General features: G+C 43.9%; 1 protein-coding gene across 2 annotated transcripts in view; it reads right to left on the bottom strand.

Annotated features, from left to right (window-relative positions):
• Positions 1–7,479: 7,479 nt before the first annotated feature.
• The window catches only part of LOC101682103 (zinc finger protein 345-like), a 40,175-nt gene continuing 27,577 nt past the window's right edge, over positions 7,480–20,077 (bottom strand). The window contains exons 7-8 of one of the 2 annotated variants that reach the window (XM_013048088.2): positions 9,914–10,008; positions 7,480–7,559 (exon numbers count right to left, since the gene is read on the bottom strand). In XM_013048088.2, the coding sequence (XP_012903542.1) occupies positions 9,914–10,008 (95 nt within the window). In that variant the 3' untranslated portion in view covers positions 7,480–7,559. Of the gene's footprint in view, positions 7,560–9,913; positions 10,009–11,156; positions 16,265–20,077 lie in introns of those variants that run through there. The other variant, XM_004776864.3, reaches the window with a different exon arrangement.

Raw genomic sequence — 20,077 nt, 5'->3', positions numbered from 1 at the left:
CATCTCAACCCTAGGTTCCCATGTCCTTGCTGGTAAGTGATTATCATTTATCAGTGATTGCAGGTACAGTTCTGAATGGAGAATTAAGATTATTTTAGGGGCGCCTGGGTGGCTCAGTTGGTTAAGCATCTGCCTTGTTCATCAGAGCCCTGCCTCAGGCTCCCTGCGCAGCAGGGAGTCTGCTTCTCCCTCTGCTTTCCCCCCCGCAATCCCCCATGCACTCTCACTCACCATCTTGCTATCAAATAAATAAAATCTTAGGGAAAAAAAAAAGAACACAGGTAGGTAATTGGAAAGAAAATTACTAAATTATCTAATAAATAGTCCCATAATCCCACAAGACTGCCCCTTACTTTAGATGCCAACTGCAAGTTCAGGTTGTTACTTGTGCTTCTGACCAACAGGCTATAAATCAGAAGTTTCCAAGACTGGGTGCCTGGGTGGCTCAGTGGGTTAAGCCTCTGCCTTCAGTTCAGGTCATGATCTCAGGGTCCTAGTATGGAGTCCCTCATTGGGCTCTCTGCTCAGCGGAGAGCCTGCTTACCTCTCTCTCTCTGCTTGCCTCTCTCCCTACTTGTGATTTCTCTTTGTGTGTCAAATAAACAAATAAAATCTTAAAAAAAAAAAAAAAAAAGTTCCCAAGACTCCCTCCTTAATTTGCCAGAGCAGCTCACAGAACTCTTAGAATAGGGCACCTGGGTGGCTCAGTGGGTTAAGCCGCTGCCTTCGGCTCAGGTCATGATCTCAGGGTCCTGGGATCGAGTCCTGCATTCGGGCTCTCTGCTTGGCAGGGAGCCTGCTTCCTCCTCTCTCTCTCTCTGCCTGCCTCTCTGCCTACTTGTGATCTCTCTCTGTCAAATAAATAAATAAAATCTTAAAAAAAAAAAAAGAACTCTTAGAACATTTATTTACTAGAGCACAAGTTTATTATAAAAGGATATAACCCAGGAATAGATGCACAGGGCAAGGTATGTGGGCAGGGGAATGGAACTTCCATGCTCCCTCTGAGTATGCCATTCTCCCCACATCTCCATGCGTTCACCAATTTGGAACCAACTCCTTCCTTTTGGATTTTTTTTTTTTTGTAAAGATTTTATTTATTTATTTGACAGAGAGAGATCACAAGTAGGCAGAGAGGCAGGCAGAGAGAGAGAGGGAAGCAGGCTCCCCGCGGAGCAGAGAGCCCGATGCGGGACTCGATCCCAGGACCCTGAGATCATGACCTGAGCCGAAGGCAGCGGCCCAATCCACTGAGCCACCCAGGCACCCTCCTTTTGGATTTTTATGGAAGCTTCATTACATAAGTTTGGCTTTGGTGCCCACCACAATGTCCCCGGAGGACAGCATCATTCTGGCCCTACCCTGCCCTGTGGACCTCTCCCCAAGATTGTGCCAACACTTGGGCCCAGAACTGTTCTGGTACCAAATGTGGGTCATCAGGCTCTAGAGGGAGAAGTGTGAACTCTCCCTCTGAGCAGGCTTAGAGGACACTGCTTTTGGACTTGAAAGCTGGGATTCAGTGGCCCATGGAACCTGTGTGCACCTTTCTTTGACATGATAGTGAGAGTTTCCACCTCTGTGATGAGAGGTAACAAGAGAGCTTAGCATGAAGTTTCAGATCAACTCTTGCCCAAGGACGGCCCCTAAAAGGACTCAGCCATTTGTATTTTATATAGTTTTATAGTTTACTGTGATAGGACAGTAAGTCAGACCCTGTTACTCTGAAGTTATACCCTGCAAATGTGTATGTAGGAAATAAAGGGGATACTGAGAGGTTTAAAGCCTGACTTTCAGGACCAGGCTTCTTGTTTGGACTTTGCAAACCAGAGCTAAGTTTTGGCTTCTAACAGAAGTGGAAATGAAATAGGAACCTCCAAACTGAATCCCTCCCAGTTTTTAAAAAAGCTGACTTATATCTCCATAGCAATTTCTGAATTTATGGTGTCCCCTTAACTATATCTCTTCATACTTTGAGCCTTGTTGTGTAAAAGTGGGTTAGCATAAGTACAGCCATCTTAGCTTGGGCAGCCATCTCAGGCCCAAGGACTGAACTCTCCCCTACTTTACTTTAGTTCCAGGGACTCCCACCCTGCTTTAGTTCCAAGAAAGTACTTTACCCTGCAACACCCTGGCAACAGCTAATCAGCTCAAACCATCAGGGTGGCTGGGTGGTTGCGCCACGGGGACCAGATGTTAGAAAAGAGCTTATCTTACTAAACCACCAGGGGGGCACAAGCCAAAAGTATGTATGGTTTCTGAAGTGATGGAAAATTACTGTGAGTTGGATGTTTTTTAAAAATGCTATATAAACCTTTGGTTTTGAGTGCTTGGGGTCCTTGCTGAAACCCGCTGTGCCGGGCAGATACTTGGACCCCAGCTAGCTGGAAATAAACCTTGCTGTGTGACTTGCATTATCGAGAGTGTTCTCTGTCTAATTGAGTGGTGGTTGACTCCATATCCTAACAGTTGTTTATGTATTTGGTGAAGAGAGCACATTACATGAGAGCTGTGCTAGTCTACCAGGACCGCAGTAACACTGTAACGTAAGTACCATAGACTGGTTGGCTTAAACAACAAAAATGTACTTTCTCACAGTTCTGGATGCTGGAAGTTGAAGATGAAGGTGTCAACAGGTTTGGTGGTACACGGTCTGTCTCCTTGCCTTGTGGATGGGCCACCTAGCTGTGTCCTCACATGTCCTCTTCCCCCTGGTGAGCACAGTGTTGGTGTCTATTCCTCTTAAAAGGAAGCCAGTTCGGGGCACCTGGGTGGCTCAGTGGGTTAAGCCTCTACCTTCGGCTCAGGTCATGATCCCAGGGGCCTGGGATCGAGTCCCGAATTGGGCTCTCTGCTCAGCAGGGAGCCTGCTTCTCCTCATCTCTCTCTCTGTCTGTCTCTCTGCCTATTTGTGATCTCTCTCTCTGTCAAAGAAATAAATAAAATCTTAAAAAAAAAAAAAAAGGAAGCCAGTTCTAATAGTGTAGGACCCCATCCTAATGACCTCATTAAACCTTAATTACCTCTTTAAAAGCCTAGCTCTTAATATAGTCACTTGAGGGTTATGGTTTCAACATTGGAGGAGGTATTATATTAATGTTTTAGTGGTAATAAAAGGCAAAGGAGTTATTTAAGTTAGATGATAAATGGCAAAGACTATTCAACTATTCAAAAGTATCTCCCAGATGCCAATGGCTCACAATAACTTCTAAAAGTGACTTTTAGAGAAACATAATTTCCAAAAGGTGATTTAGTGATATTTACTTACAGTATTTAATTGTAAAAGCATTATTTCCAAGAACTACTTAAAACAAAAAGAAATATTAAAAGGTGCTAAATGTAGAGTTTAGTAAAATACATTTATTTCCATTGAAGCATTTTATATTATGAGCAATGCTGATTGCTGATCCAGCCTGACTAAAATGTCACAGACATATCATCTGGCTTAGGAAAAGTTCTGATAATTTTGATCCTTTTGTCTTAGATACATGTCACAGAAAACTTTCGTCTACTTTTTGGGCTTCTTTTCTAACTGTTCTCCCCACCGTACATTGTACTATAAAGGCAATGATCTCCCACACATACTTGTCCAACTTTTGGTATTTCCAGGTATTATTCTCTCCGATTAAAACATTTTTCCCCACTATGCTTTGAAATTGAAACAAATCTATATATATGTCTGCATAAATTTCAAATCAGAAGTGGTTTTCTACCCTAAACATTCTGTGAAAGGAGTTCAATTTAGGGGCACCTGGGTGGCTCAGTAGGTTAAAGCCTCTGCCTTCGGCTCAGGTCATGATCCCAGGACCCTGGGATTGAGCCCTGCATCGGGCTCTCTGCTCAGCAGGGAGCCTAATTTCCTTCCAATCTCTCTGCCTGCCTCTCTACCTACTTGTGAGCTCTGTCTGTCAAATAAAAAAATAAAATCTTAAAAAAAAAAAAAAGAAAGGAGTTCAATTTAAAATGGAACTGGAGGGGCGCCTGGGTGATTCAGTGGGTTAAAGCCTCTGCTTTCGGCTCAGGTCATGGTCTCAGGGTCCTGGGATCAAGCCCTGCATCAGGCTCTCTGCTCAGCATCGAGCCTGCTTTCCTCCTCTCTCTGCCTGCCTCTCTGCCTACTTGTGATCTCTGTCTATCAAATAAATTTAAAAAAACACAAATATTTAAAAAGAAAAAAATTAGATTAAATTAAAAAGTAAAATGGAACTGGAAGGGACACCTGGGTGGCTCAGTTGTTAAGCATCTGCCTTCAGCTCAGGTCATGATCCCAAGGTCCTGGGATCAAGCCCTACACATCAGGCTCCCTGCTCTGCGGGAGGCCTGCTTCTCCCTCTACCACTCCCTGTGCTTGTGCTCCCTCTCTTGCTCTAAAATAAATAAAATCTTTAAAAAATAAATAAAATGGAACTGGAAGATACGAAATGGACCATCTTGTGTAAACAAACTCAGAAGAATGGAGCTTAAGAACTGAAACTGATTTCCTTTAAATGTTCAGTTTGCAGAAGACTTGTCACCTGACCAACTAACATCCTCCGAGAATATTCTTCCATCCTCACGACAGTGAACTCACTGCATGTACTCTGACTGGACGACTCTATCTTTACACTGCATACCATAAGTACAGCCTGCTAAAAACCCCAGCTGACTTGCCTATATCTTGCTGCATTTTGTGTGTCTAAATTTTAATTTCTCTGCTATTTCTGAATACATTTAATTTCCAGTAATTCAAGTTTGTGTCAGTTTACCTCCTTATTTAACATGATGGTTCCCTATATTATATTATCACAAAACTTCCTGAATATCTCTAGTGACTAACATTATTCAATTTTTAAAAATTATTTTAAAATTACATCAGGGTGGGGAGCACCTAGGTGGCTCAGTTGTTAAGTGTCTGCCTTTGGCTTAGGTCATGATCCCAGGATTCTGGGATTGAGCCCGGGCTCTGTGCTTGGCAGGAAGCCTGCTTCTCCCTCTCCCACTCCCCCTGCTTGTGTTCCCTCTCTTGCTGTGTCTCTCTGTGTCAAATAAATAAATAAAATCCTTAAAAATAGTAATAAAATAAAATAAAAATTATAAGGTGGCTCAGTCAGTTAAGTGTCTGCCTTTGGCTCATGTCATGATCCCAAGGTCCTGTGATCGAGTCCTGCATTGGGCTCCTCGCTCAGTAGGGAGTCTGCTTCTCCCTCTGCCAGCCACTCCTCCTGCTTGTGCGCACGCTCTCTCTCTCTGACAAATAAATAAATAAAAATATTTTTTAAAAAATAAAAATAATTATCAAGGGGTGTGTTGGTGGCTCAGTTGGTTAAGTGTCTGTTGGTTTCAACTCAGGTCATGATCTCAAGGTAGTGAGATCAAGATGAGTGTCAGGCTCCACAGTGAGTCTGGAGCCTGCTTAAGATTCTCTCTCTCCCTCTGTCCCTTCCTGATGTTGGTCTCTCTAAAATAAATAAAAAGATAGATAAAATTATTAAGGTTCATGTTTTCTATACACTATAAGCAATCTGAAACAGAGTTATCATTATTATTCAACTTTGAATCCAAATGTCCCAGAAGATTAAATAGTATAACAAGAGAGCCTAGGAATATACAGAGTTGACTCAACAAAATGACTGGATGTTCTAGAGGGGACTTCTAGCCCACAAACTGCATTTGAAACATTTGTTTTTTTGTCCAGCAGGCTAAACAAAACAAACACTGGGGCATCACTGCTAAGGCATGACGGGATGAAGGTCAGGGAGCCGAAGACACCAGGGCAGAGGTGTTCATCAGACCACGGTGCGGCTTTATAATCAGGGTTATGTGAAAATATAAAATAGAAGATGGAGGAAAAGGAGCCAAACATCCTCCACAACGAGAATGGTGCTCAGGGTTCTGGCCTCATGGGAAGGTCTGGAGAAAGGCTATTGCTGGGAATTTGGTGGCCTTGCTGCCTGTGCCACTGCAGACCAGAGATCACAGAGCCACTTGGCAGGCCGTGAAGTTGGGACTCATGTTAACGCAGACCAACCTGAATGTATTTACCAGAACAGTACATCTTTCTGGAATGTCTGAAAGATGGTATCTATGAATATTTTGATGTAGTTGTTTTTACTCTTTCTTGGTCCAGTCTATTCATAGCAATAAAGGAATTTAGCAGGAGTTACAGGACCCAGGAGAGGAAAGAGCAAAATCTAGTGCACGTTGGGGACATCATTCTCAGCTCCACCCACCTCAAAATACCGGGGAAAGCTTACTGGCCCAGAAGCTGTCTGAGCTGAGACAGGTCCTTCTGGCCCTCTGTGAAAAGAAAGGACAAGTTTATGTCCAACATCACCTAGAAAGTATTTCCTTCCAAAGCTGCCATGGTCTTAAGGAACTCCTTAGAGGGAAGCCCGAAGGAGTTGGCAAAGAAAAATTGCTTAACCAGATCTCTTGATAGATAATCTCCTCATCAGTGCTCTTCACTCTGAGTCTCTTTCAAAAAATCTTTACAAATGTTGGACACATTGAAACAATTACTTCTTCCTTCTACCTTTTAGTTTACAATCTGGGGAGCTTCCTGGGTATAATCTGAAACTGGCCCCCACACATGGAGGACAGAGGCAGACCATCCCACACTGGTAGGTGGCAGGTTTAAGCAAGGGAATGTACATGTGAAGCCTACCCCCGGGTGACTGCAGGATGAACAGATCTCTGCACGTGCCTACCAGGATCCTGACGGTTTTGCAGAAGCCTTAACCAGGATGGGCTGCATGCACCATCCAGAGGGCATCAACACCTTACTAACTCAAGGCCGTGTCCTTGGGCAGCCCAGTGCAGGGAAGGCAAGCAGAATGGACATTCCAAGGATGGGGAGGGGGTAAAAAGCCTCCGATTGGGGCGCCTGGGTGGCTCAGTGGGTTAAGCCGCTGCCTTCGGCTCAGGTCATTATCTCAGGGTCCTGGGATCGAGCCCCACATCGGGCTCTCTGCTCAGCGGGGAACCTGCTTCCTGCCCCCACCCTGCCTGCCTCTGCCTACTTGTGATCTCTCTGTCAAATAAATAAAATCTTTAAAAGAAAACAAACAAACAAAAAAGCCTCCAATTGCCCAGGCCCATCTCTAGCAGCAACCAGCAGTCATGTCTTCCTGATGACTTCTTCCAACACTACCATTTCTCATTCACACCTGAAATACGCACACATGTGCATGCCTGCATTCACATATATGTGTGTATACATACGTACGCATACATATATATTATATTATTTCAGGGTGGACGTGGCAACACCCTCTTTCGCTGGAACTGTTGATGCAGAAGGTAGTTGGTGTCACGAAGGAAGTTTTGCTAGAACAGTGCCTGCTCGCGGAAACATGTGGTTTGGTAAGAGGAGGAGAGGGTCAGAGATAAATAACCTTTGTTTCCTGAGCAGCCGTATGGTACTATGGTGGTCACCATGATACGGAGCAGTAGCTGTGTTACAATCAGTTACTAAAGATAAAACTTACCAATGGAATTCAGAGATGGAGTTAACTCCTAGAGGGCTGACTCCCTGGATGCAGAAGTGCACACTACTGAGAAACAGGAAAATATTCACAGCTCAACTGAAAGTAAAGGAGAAAGCTGGGTCAGACTTGGTTGCTAGACCAAGCTCCCATTTCAGGACATCTGCGCTCCACCCACTGGTCTCAAAGCGGCATCCCAAGAGAAAAACTGTGGGGGATAACAAAGTAATTCTATGATCTCTGCTCACCAAGAAGTTCATAAACAAGGTGGAGGGGAAAACCAAAAACCTTGAAACCAGGGGGCAGACTATGAAGGAGTTCTTTCACTTTATAGATCAGTAACATCAGAACTTTTACAGAAAATGGATTATGAATTTGAGGGCTATGTCTTCAGTTTTAATGCTGCAGAATGGAAGAGTATGTTTGTGTTGATACGGGACCCACAGCTTGCTGTGAAATCATTGCAGATGGCTGTATGTGACGGAGACACATAGAAGGTAGTCTTTAGAGGAAAGCCAACCGGCGGAGTGGAGTAAAAGTCCCAGAAGGCTGTGTCAATACTGACGAGGGATCTGTTTCCCCCATGGATGCTGAATGGAGCATCCCAGATGAAGCGGCCGATGTGCTTGGTATGCAGCCGTGTGGGCCTGACTCTGCGACTGGGATATGCACACACTGAATATGCCTGTTACTGGTTCATGGGAAAAGCTGTGGTTAAGGGGCCCTGCTCACATGGGCGCCCCATGCAGCCCTACTGCTGTAAGACTGGACAGTTCAGGAAGCCTTAACATGTTTCTGGGATGCCTGGGTGGCTCAGTGGATTAAGCCTCTGCCTTCAGCTCAGGTCATGATCCCAGAGTCCTGGGATCGAGCCCCACATTGGGCTCCCTGCTCAGCGGGGAGTCTGCTGCTCCACCTGCTCGTGTACTCTCTCTTGATCTCTCTCTCAAATAAATGAAATCTTAAAAACAAACAAAATGCTGTTTCAGCTTTCCCTCATGGGTCTTATAGATAATAAAAATATTACATTAATTAACAAAAGTAGGAAAAAGCAGGAGACAGAGTCAACAGACTGGTTTTAGCAGGACACAAATTTTTAAACAGTATTAAGGAATAAAGTGAGTAAAACAAATATTGATAGGGGTGAACAAAAAAAAGGATGATTATTTTAACATGGAATGAATAAAATAAATGTTGATAGGGTTAAAACGGTTTTAAAAAAAAATCAACTGAGTTAAAGGGAAGGTCTAATTGGCTTCATTAAAGGACTTATCAATGAGGCGGCATCCCATCTAGCAAGTAGAGGGCAGCTCCAAGAAGGTGTACAAAATGGCAAGTTTTTAATGGTAGAAACAGTATAGAAAATGGACATTTATTAGCAAAGAATGCATTGTTTTAGAAAAGCTTGCCCTCCTAAGGGGAAGCAAAGGGTCTATCAAGGGATAATTCCCAGTGTTGGCCGGGAAATTCCCATTTGGTTTGTTCAAAGTCCCATTGCTGCAGGGGTGGAAGCCGCAGTCACCTTAGGCACTGAGTCGCCTGGGACCTCCCAGCCCACCCAGATTGCAGCTGGCTGGGCGCATAGTCTATGCCCCTTCTCTGGCCGAGCCTGTGCTGTCTTGTTTTTCTTTTCCTTTCTCCCTCCCTTGCCCCCTCCCCCTCGCTTCTGTCCTTCCTTTCCTTCTAATTTTTAACACCTGAGTACAGTTCACGCACCATGTGACACTAGTTTCAGACGCACGAAACAGCGATTTGACTTCTGTGCCTTCTTGGGGCTGCAGGAGCTTTTCTTCACAAGAAACAGGCTGTGAGTGCCTTTAGGTCAGGTACCAGATCTTAAAACCAAAGTTGTAGCAAAAACGGGAACCATACCGGTTTGGCACTTTTGCAATCATCATCTCTTTCTCATAATGACCATGTGAGGTTGCTGGGGCGCAGGCACAGTCTCCACCAGACAGATGAGGAAGCAAAGCTCAGAGAGACTAGTTTACTCGAAGTTGCACAGCAGCAAGCGGCAGGGCAGGGAGAGGGCCCAGGTCTTCTGCCACCGGATTCTATCCTTGGTTCCGCCACACCCTGCAGTCCCCCTTGGGCACTTCTGATTTCCCTTACCTGAGGCCTGTAACAGGCAGTATTCGTCTACTTTATAACCTCCAACTTCACCCCAGCTACCGTCCTGCTGCCACTGTCACCTAATGTCCACCTACCATTGCAACCTTGGCCTCTACCTCTGATGTCGGTGTTGCAGGCGCGGGGGGCCGAGTGAATAACTAACCCTCAGAAGCAGCTGCCCCGTCCTTCATCAGACTGGGCTTGTGTGTCAAGGTCACACAGCTGTGGAAAGAGAGGCTGCATTGGGACCTGGCACTTTCCGGAGCTCAGTCCTGACTCGTATGGGAAAAGCAGAGCTGCAGCAGGGGAGAGAGAGGCTGCTTGGAGAGGTGAGGCCTTACCTAGCTGGACCAGGAGCCCAAAGGTCTCTGGCGCATGCCCAGGCACTGGATCCTCTGGGCTGCGTACAGCCCACCAGAGTTGCAGTCATGAACACCTGAAAAAGTTAAACTAAGGCATTAGATTGACCTTCGGGTGGTGGGTGGGATCAGAGCAGTTGTTCCACTGCTGATAAAGACGCAGAGATCCAACCCAGAGTCACCAAGGCATCTTGAGGTTCAAGCTCTGTGCTGGGCTCGAGGAGACAGATGCAGCCTTTGCATAATGCTACTGCAGCTGAGAGAAGGGGTGACACGGAGACGAAAATGGCTTTCCCACGAGGACTGTGGGGGCAGAGGGCAAGTGGGAAAACAGTTCTGATGGTAATTCCACCGAGAACAGCAGCAGCAGTGTCTCCTTGGCCCATGCACCTGCCCTGGGCTGAGCACTCCCAAGCTGTGCTAGAGGGATTAAAGGTAGCCAGGTCTGGAATTAGTCATTTGGGTTTGAATCCTGTTTCTGGAACCAGTGCTCATCTCTTATATGACCTTGGGGAACCAACTAGCCTTCTGAGCCTGGACTTCCCTAGAAATACAACCATTATTCCCATTCCCACCTCCTCAGGTTGCTGTGAGAATTAGCAAAGATGCTCACAACACAAACCCTGGAGTCCCGACACTGGCACCTGCTCCAGGTGTGTCTTTGTAACCCTCTCAGGGCCTAGGTGAGCACCATTACCACATCTGTACTAGCCACCAAGGAGCAACAGACTCAGAGCAGACTCTGAGGCCGAGAAGTACCACCTGCCCCTCAGGTGGGTCGGCAGGTTCTGAGAAGCCCCATTTCCTCCTCACACACACCCAGGGGTGGAGAGCCTTTGGGAGACTGGCTAAACAAGACTGCTTGGCCCAGGGACATCACTGCCAGCAGAGGCTGGAGGTGCCCAGGACTAGAGAGGCCACAGGTGCAGCCACCACACAACGAATGGGTACCTCAGCTCTTAACCTCCCCCAAATGCTATGGAGCAGCCCACACCTTACGCCCGCTACACAGGAGGAATCTGAGGCCCACAGAGGGCTTAGTTTGCCCATGTTTCCTGGGGATCTCCACACCCTGCACCGGGGCTTGGACGGAGATCCTCATCAGTGCCTTATTTCCCTCTCTGCTGGGCTTCGGGACTCAAAACACACCTTGTTCATCTTGAGTCTCTCTGGTGCCCCCAAGTCCTGCTCCAACCCACCAGCCACCATAGATACACCAGGAAAATGGGCACACACTACAAAGTGAGGGTTTATTGTATTATTAAATGTCTGGACCTCAGAAAGCAAAGACGTCAATAATGTAGATTAAAATTAAAAGTGTGTATGTGTCCATTACATTATGCATAGCATAAAAAAACTGAAAACAATGAGAACATATACTTCCAGTATTAAAAATGATTCCACAAAGTAAAAAAGCCACAAAATGAATGAAATCCCAACATACATCTTTGTTGTTTCACATCCTTTTATAAAAAGAGAATGAAAATTCACAGAATAGGCAGAAGATACGAACAGACATTTTAGCAAAAATATAGATAGTAAACGCACATCTGAAAAAAAGGCTCATCATGACTCCTTAGCAAAATTCAGTTAAAACACTAAACAGCACTACACACTTATAAAGAGTTAAAATTAAAAACTGACCAAACTAAACCATTCACTAAGATGTGAAGGAAATGCAACTCTCATACACTGCTGGCAAGAATACAAAAAGGTGTAATAATTTAGATCACAGTTTGCTAATTTCTTTAAGTTGAACATTTATTTACCCTAAGACTGAGACTTTCCACTCTGAGTTACTGACTAAAGGTAAGTGAAACACGTATCAATATAATTACACACAAATGTTTGTATCAACTTTATTTTCCATAGGCAAAAATTAGAAATACCCAAATGTCTATAAACTAATGGGTAAACTAATAGTGCTATCTTCAAAGATCAGAATATTTCTCAGCCAAAAAACAAAAACAAAGAAACGAGTTACTTATATATCACTGATGCATCTACAATTCTTTTTTTTTTTTTAAAGATTTTATTTATTTATTTGACAGAGAGAGAGATCACAAATAGGCAGAGAGACAGACAGAGAGAGAGATGAGGAGAAGCAGGCTCCCCGCTGAGCAGAGAGCCCCATGCGGGACTCGATCCCAGGCCCCTGGGATCATGACCTGAGCCGAAGGCAGAGGCTTAACCCACTGAGCCACCCAGGCGCCCCGCATCTACAATTCTTTATGCAACATAAAAGTAGGAAAAAAAACTTTGACTCCTACTATATAAAATTATAGAAAATTAAGTTTTCTATTATAATGGAAAGCAAATCAATGATGACTCGGAGGGCTGGGAAGGCAGGTAGAGAGATTATGAAGATACGAGGTAAATATGCAATGACACATGATCACTATCATGACTGTGATGTTCCAGGTTCATAAGTATGTCAAAACTTACATTTCCAGTATATACAGTTTATTACATGTAAATTATACCTTAATAAAGCTTTTCAAAAATGATGATTCAAAATAAAAAATCTGTGCCCAACTCTTTTTGGAAAACAGGTTTTGCAACCCTACATTCACTGCACATTCTTGCTCCGTGGAGGCCAGTTTTGCTCAGTGAGAGCAAATGTAGTGACCAATGAAGGGCTTTCCACCAGCGTCTAAAGGACTGTTGGCTGGGTCACAAAAGCCACATCCCCGGACTACAGATCTCCATTTTCTCAATCTGTTTTCTGCCTATCAGCAATGATCTTAAGGTGAACATCGCTGAGAGGTTACAGGAATCCAAAAAACCTTTCCATTACTTCCAATGACCATGACATAAGCTACACAAGGTAACTACACCTGGAGGTTCACGGACTGGCATGCACTCCAGCTCTGCAGTCCCTGGCACAGATGTGTTTGCGGGCACGCTTTTAGAAGAGGCACACTCCATCTGGTTGGCTGTGGCCTCCTCCCCTCCCTATGAAGCCAATGTTATTGCAGCAGTTCAGTTTCCCCTCAACCTTACAGCCATACAACCAATGACCATCACCTACAGAAACCTGGATGTCAGGGCACATGGCTCTTTGCAGGACCTGGGGAAGAGGTTCCCCGCAACAGTGCTGACATCCCCCGTGATATCCTCTGTGAACAAAGGAAAAAATTCATGCTGCTCCCAGAAGCACGAGAGGTTCTCACACCTGATCCTCCTCGGCGTGACCTCTGAGACTCCCCAAACTCACAGCATCGTGTCTCAAATGAGGACCAGAAAACCCTGCAGTGTTTCCTAGGAGGCCATGGGCAGTACAAATTTGGCAAAAACTGGTAAGCTATTTCTGCCACTGTTACTGTCCCCTTGAGGTACAGAAAGTTCAAGACCCACCCCAATGAAAGATGTCCACCCCTTCATGCTTGCAGACTTCAAAATGTTTATAAACCACTATACATGGTAAGTAGAACAGCCAAGATCAAAGATGACTTAAACAGCAAAGACTTGTTATTGCACAAGCCAAAGCAAGAGGGGCTAGCAGTTCTTGAGTTAAGTGACTTGGAAGCTGGAAAAATTAATCACAAAGATCTCAAGAGACCATATCCCTGCAAAGGGTGGTCCTTTTCTGTCAGCTACACTCGTACAGTGTTCTCTAGGACTACGTGGGTCGGGTCCATGCCAGTTAGTCAGAAAAAAGTCAAGGTCCCCCTAAGGACTCAGGTTACTCCTAATTTCCTCCAACAAATGAGAACAGAGGTCAGCTTCCCTGAGCACAGTGGGGTGATGACTGATGCACGTTGTGGAGACTTGCCAGGTGGTAGAAGTACACAGCTTTGGCCACAGACTGGCAGCGACATAATTCTGGAAAGAGCCCTGGGCAGTTTAGAAAATGCAATATAGGCACACGTGCTTCCACATAACTGAAACTTAAGGGAAATCTCTCTGCTATTGGCACTTGGATGTAGAAGACTGAATTCAGACAAATGGTGCCTCACAAAGGGTTTCCTCTGGTATCATTACTCTGAACAAGGAAACTACATTTCCTACCCATCTAAGCCCTTTCGCCGGTGTGAACTCTCCGATGCTGAGAAAGATTAGATTTTCGGCTAAAAGATTTCCCACATTCACTGCAGTCGTAAGGCCTCTCTCCTGTGTGAACTCTCTGATGATAATGTAGGGTGGAACGAGAGGTAAAAGATTTCCCACACTCACTGCACTCAAAAGGCCTTTCTCCTGTGTGAACTCTCCGGTGAATAATGAGGTGAATTCTTTGGGTGAAGGACTTCCCACATTCGCTGCACTTGTGTGGCCTTTCACCTGTGTGAACTCTGCGATGTCGAATCAGTATGGAGCTATTGGTAAAAGATTTCCCACATTCACTACACTCATAAGGCCTTTCTCCAGTGTGAACTCTCTGATGATAACCAAGGGCAGAGACAGAAGTAAAAGATTTCCCACACTCACTGCACTCATAAGGCCTTTCTCCAGTGTGAACTCTCCGGTGTTTAGAGAGGTATGAATTCTGACTAAAGGATCTCCCACAATCACTACATTCATAAGGCTTTTCTCCAGTGTGAACTCTCTGGTGTTGACTCAGCTGGGAACTATCCCTAAAAGATTTCCCACATTCATTGCAGTCAAAAGGCCTTTCTCCTGTGTGAACTCTCTGATGACAACGGAGGGCAGAGGTAGAGGTAAAAGACTTCTCACATTCTCTGCACTCATAAGGCCTTTCTCCAATGTGCACTTTCTGATGATAACGGAGGGCAGAGCCAGATGTAAAGGATTTTCCACACTCACTGCACTCATAAGGCCTTTCTCCTGTGTGCACTCTCTGGTGTATATTGAGGTGATTTCTTTGGGTAAAGGATTTCCCACATTCACTGCACTCATAAGGCCTTTCTCCTGTGTGAACTCTACGGTGTCGAATTAGTATCGGTCCATTGGTAAAAGATTTCCCACATTCGCTACACTCATAAGGTTTTTCTCCAGTGTGAACTCTCTGATGATAACAGAGGGCAGAGCCGGAGGTAAAAGATTTTCCACATTCACTGCATTCATAAGGCCTTTCTCCCGTGTGAACTCTCTGGTGCTGAGAGAGGTAAGATTTGTGGCTAAAAGATTTCCCACATTCACTGCATTCATAAGGCCTTTCTCCTGTGTGAACTCTTCGGTGTATAATGAGATGATTTATTTGGGTAAAAGATTTCCCACAATCATTACACTCATATGGTCTTTCTCCTGTGTGAATTCTCTGATGATAACGGAGGCCAGAGCTAGAGGTAAAAGACTTTCCACATTCACTGCATTTATAAGGTTTTTCTCCAGTGTGAATTCTCTGATGGTAACGGAGCGCAGAGCTAGAAGTAAAAGATTTTCCACATTCACTACATTCATAAGGCCTTTCTCCTGTGTGTACTCTCCAGTGTTCAATGAGATCAGATTTTCGTCTAAAAGATTTCCCACATTCAGTGCACTCATAACTCATTTCTCCAGTATGAACCGTACGTTGTTGAGTAAGGATGGAGCTCTGGCTAAAAGTCTGAGCGCATACACGGCACACGTAACAATTTTCATCAGTTTGACTTCTCTGAGGATGAACGAGGACAAATTTTTGGCTAAAGGATTTCCCACACTTGCTACATTTGCACTGCCTTGGCCCAGCATGAATTCTTCGATGCTGACTGAGGGTTGAGCTTCCCCTAAAGGATTTTCCACAGTCACGACACACATGAAGCCTGTCAGAAGTATGGACTCTCTGATGAATTGTAAGTGAGGATTTGTACCTGAATGTTTTTCCACATTCAGGGCACATGAGACACTGTCTTCCAGTGTGGACACCCTGGTCCTGAACAAGTGTGTGTTTGGGACCAACGGCTTTCTTACATTCTTCCCAGGTGCGATGACTTTTCATGCTCTGAGAAGCTACCCCATGCTCAGTGATTTTATTCTCCCCAGTATGAGTGGTCTGTTGTTGTTGATGCTCTGAGGTGGCTAGGAAGTCCTTCTCAACCTCCTTATACATTAAGGGCTTTCCCGAATCATGGAAATTGCTGCTTTTCACAAGTGAAGCCCTGTCCACACTGCTTCTGATGGGTTTTTCTCCCATGGCTTGCTTCTCATGCTGTTGAAGGTTTGCACTAGGATAAATTTGTTTCACACATGCCCCATACTTGAAGAGTTTCTGGTTGTTCTGTTTTCCCTGGTGCCCAATCAAGTGGAAAATCTCTCTCAAGACTGAAGAACACATCTCACAGGGGTGGGTCTTCTGGGAAGACCGAGGTTCCTTCGGAGCCCTGGCCTGTGACACACCTACAGAAATGCTCTGTTCAAAGGGTGCCTCCGCAGCCTCTGCTTGACAGGAGCAACCTGAACACAAAGAAACACTTGTGACGTACACTTTATTGGAAGAGAGCAATCCAATTACAAATATACACATGAAAAGCAAAAATGAGCAGATAACTATTCTAATGTCAAAGTCTTTAAAGTAAAAAATTACCCGACAAAAAATGATAAAGAAGTCAATGCATCAAAAAGATATAATATGTACCCAATATCCAAGCACCTAAATATATTAAGCAAATAACAGAAATAGACAGCAATGCAGTAACAGTAGAGGACTTCAATAACCTGTTATCAACAATGGACAGATTATCCAGACAGAAAATCAATAAGGAAGTGTTGGAGTTGAACTGCACTTACACCAAATGCACTTAACAGATATATACAGAAGATGCCCTTCAATTGCAACAGAATACATTCTTCTCAAGAACGCCTGGAACATTCTCGAGAACTCTCATATGTTAGGTCATGAAACCTTTTTTTTTTTTTTAAAAAGATTCTATCCATTTATTTGAGAGAGTGAGGGCATAAGAGGGGTAAGGGTCAGAGGGAGAAGCAAACTCCCTGCTCAGCCAGGAGCCCAACCTGGGGCTCCAGGGTCATGACCCAAGCCAAAGGCAGATGTTTAACTGACTGAGCCATCCAGGCACACACTTTTTTTTTTTTTTTTTTTAAAGATTTTATTTATTTATTTGGGGCACCTGGGTGGCTCAGTTAGGTAAGTATCTGCTTTCAGCTCAGGTCATGATCCCAGGGTCCTGAAATCGAGTCCCACACATCAGGCTCCCTGCTAAGTGGGGAGTCTGCTTCTCCCGCTATCCTTCCCCACTGTTCATGATCTTTCTGCCTCTCTCAGATAAATTAAGATTGTATTTTTTTATTTGAGAGAAAGCAAGCACAGCCAGGGGGAGAGGCAGAGGGAGAAGCAGGTTCCCAGACAAGCAGGGAGCCCAATGAGAGGCTGGATCCCAAAACCCTGGGATCATGACCTGAGCTGAAGGCAGATGCTTAACCAACTGAGCCACCCAGGCACCCCAAGAAACAATTCTTAACATTTAAGAAGACTAAAATCATATCAAGTATCTTTTCCAACTACATGGCACGAAGCTAGCAATCATTAACAGAAGTAAAGCTGGAAAATATCACAAATACGTGGAATTTAAACAACATTCTTCCAAACAATGGATCAAAGAAGAAATAAAAAAATCTATGTACACAAATGAAAATAGAAACCCAACACATTAAACCTTACAGATGCAAGAAAATCAGTTATAAGGGGGAAGTTTTACCAATAAATATCTACATTAAGAAAAAAGAAAAATTTGGGGGTGCCTGGGTGGCTCAGTAGGTTAAAGCCTCTGCCTTCGGCTCAGGCCATGATCCCTGGGTCCTGGGATGGAGCCCTGCATATTGGGCTCTCTGCTCAGTAGGGAGCCTGCTTCCCCCTCTCTCTCTCTGCCCTTCTCTCTGCCTACTTGTGATCTCTGTCTGTCAAATAATTTAAAATTTAAAAAAAATTTTTTTAATTAAAAAAAAAGGAAAATTTTTATTTTTATTTATTTTAAAGATTTTATTTATTTATTTCACAGACAGAGATAGGCAGAGAGGCAGGCAGAGAGAGAGAGGGAAGCAGGCTCCCCGCCAAGCAGAAAGCCTGATGTGGGGCTCGATCCCAGGACCCCAGGATCATGACCTAAGCCAAAGGAAGAGGCTTTAACCCACTGGGCCACCCAGGTGCCCCAAGAAAAAATAAAAATTTTAAGTAAGCAACTTAATACGTCAACCTATGAGAAAAAGAACAAAGTAAGGTCAAAGCAGAAAGAAGCAAGTAACAAAGACCAGAGCAGAAATAAATGAAATAGACATTAAAAAAACAACAGAAAAGACCCATGCAACTAAGAGTTGGGTTTTTGAGAAGATAAAACACTTGATCTTAGCCAAAAGGCCGAGAAGCGATTTTGAGAAGATAAAACAAACTGACAAATGTTTAATTAGACTAAGAAAAAAAAAAGACTCAAATAAAATCAGAAATGAAAGAGGAAACATCACAACCGATAGCGCAGGAATACAACCTATCAAAAGGCTACAATGAACAATTATATGCCAACAAATTGATAACCCAGAAGACATGGATAAATTCACAGAAACCTACAAACTACCAAACCAAAAAAAGAAAGGAAGGAAGGAAGGAAGGTACAACCTGACAATACTGAATAATGAAGAAAGAGAAAATGTGAACAGACTCATAACTGGCAAGGAGAAAATGTTCCACAAAGAAAAGCCCAGGACCCGATAGAATCAGAGGGAATTCCACAACATAGTTAGAGAATTAACACCATCTTTTTTTCCCAAAGGTCTATTTTATGTATTTATTTAAATAATTTATCCATTTATTTAAGAGAGGGAGACACAGCGAGAGAGGGAATACCAGCAAGGGGAGTGGGAGAGGGAGAAGCGGAGTTTCTCCTGAGCAGGGAGCCCAACATGCGGCTGGATCCCAGAACCCTGGGATCCTGAGCAGAAGGCAGATGTCTAATGACTGAGCCACCCAGATGCCCCAAAGATCTATTTATTTTAGAGAGATAGAGACAGAGCACGAGCAGGGGGAGGGGCAGAGGAAGGGAAAGAGAGAATCTCAAGCAGAATTTTCACTGAGCATGAAGCCCGCCAACAAGCTCCATCTCACAACCCTGAGATCATGACCTGAGCTGAAATCAATAGTCAGATGCTCAACAAACCGAGAGAGCTGCCCAGGTATCCCCATCCTTCTTGAAGTCTTCCAAACAACTGAAGGGGGAACACTTCCAAACTCATTTGCAAGGCCAGCATTACCCTGATGGCATTTAAGCACAATGCAAGAGAAGAAAATTACAGACCAATATCCTTGATGAACAGAAACGCAAGATTCCTAAAAGAAAAAATTCTTGCAAACCAAATCCAAAAGCACATTACAAGCATCATACAATACAAACAATCAGGATTTATCCCTGAGATGCAAGGATAGTTCAACATGTGTAAACCAATACACATGATACACCACCATAACTGAATAACAGTTCAAAGGGTAAAAATCATATAGCCATATCAACAGATACAGAAAAAGCATCTGGCAAAATTCAATGTGCTTTCATGATAAAAAAAAAAATCACCAACAAATTATATATATAAGCAACGAACCTCAGTACATCTGACAGGCCCACAGCTAATACATTCAATGATCAAAAGCTCAAACCTTCCCTCTTCCCCTCCCCCAGCCTCTGTCCTTGTCTCTGTTCCTTGTCAGGAACAAGACAAGGTGCTCGCTCGCTCCACTTCTATTCAACATAACAGCAGCAGTAATCCTAGCCCTGAGTAATTAAGGAAAAAAATATAAATGAAAGGCATCATATTATTTTAAAAAATGATCATATTATTTAAAAAATAAATAAAAGGAATGGAAGGAGTAAAGTTATCTGTTTGCAGGTGACATAATCTTACATATAGAAAACTATAAAGAATCCACGAAAACATTGGGACACCTGCAAGGCTCAGTCGGTTAAGTGTCTGTCTTCAGCTGGAGTCATGATCCCTGGGTCCTGGGATCAAGTCCCACACTGGACTCCTTGCTCAGCAAGGAGCCTGCTTCTCCTTCTGCCTGCCATTCTCCCTGCTTATGGTCTCTTCCTGACAAAAAACAAACAAACAAAAAAAAAAAAAAAAAACAAAAGAAAAAAACCACCTATCAAGCAATATTCCATCTTAAAAAAGAAAAAAAGAAAAGACTCCCCCAAACATTATTAAATAAATGAATTCAGTAAAGTTGCAAGATTAAAAAAAATCAATATACAAAACTAAGCTGCA

This window comes from Mustela putorius, unplaced genomic scaffold, assembly GCF_011764305.1.
Source record: "Mustela putorius furo isolate JIRA1106 unplaced genomic scaffold, ASM1176430v1.1 tig00000196_pilon_pilon_pilon, whole genome shotgun sequence".
Taxonomy (NCBI): domain Eukaryota; kingdom Metazoa; phylum Chordata; class Mammalia; order Carnivora; family Mustelidae; genus Mustela; species Mustela putorius.
This window is presented reverse-complemented; position numbering and strand designations above follow the sequence as displayed.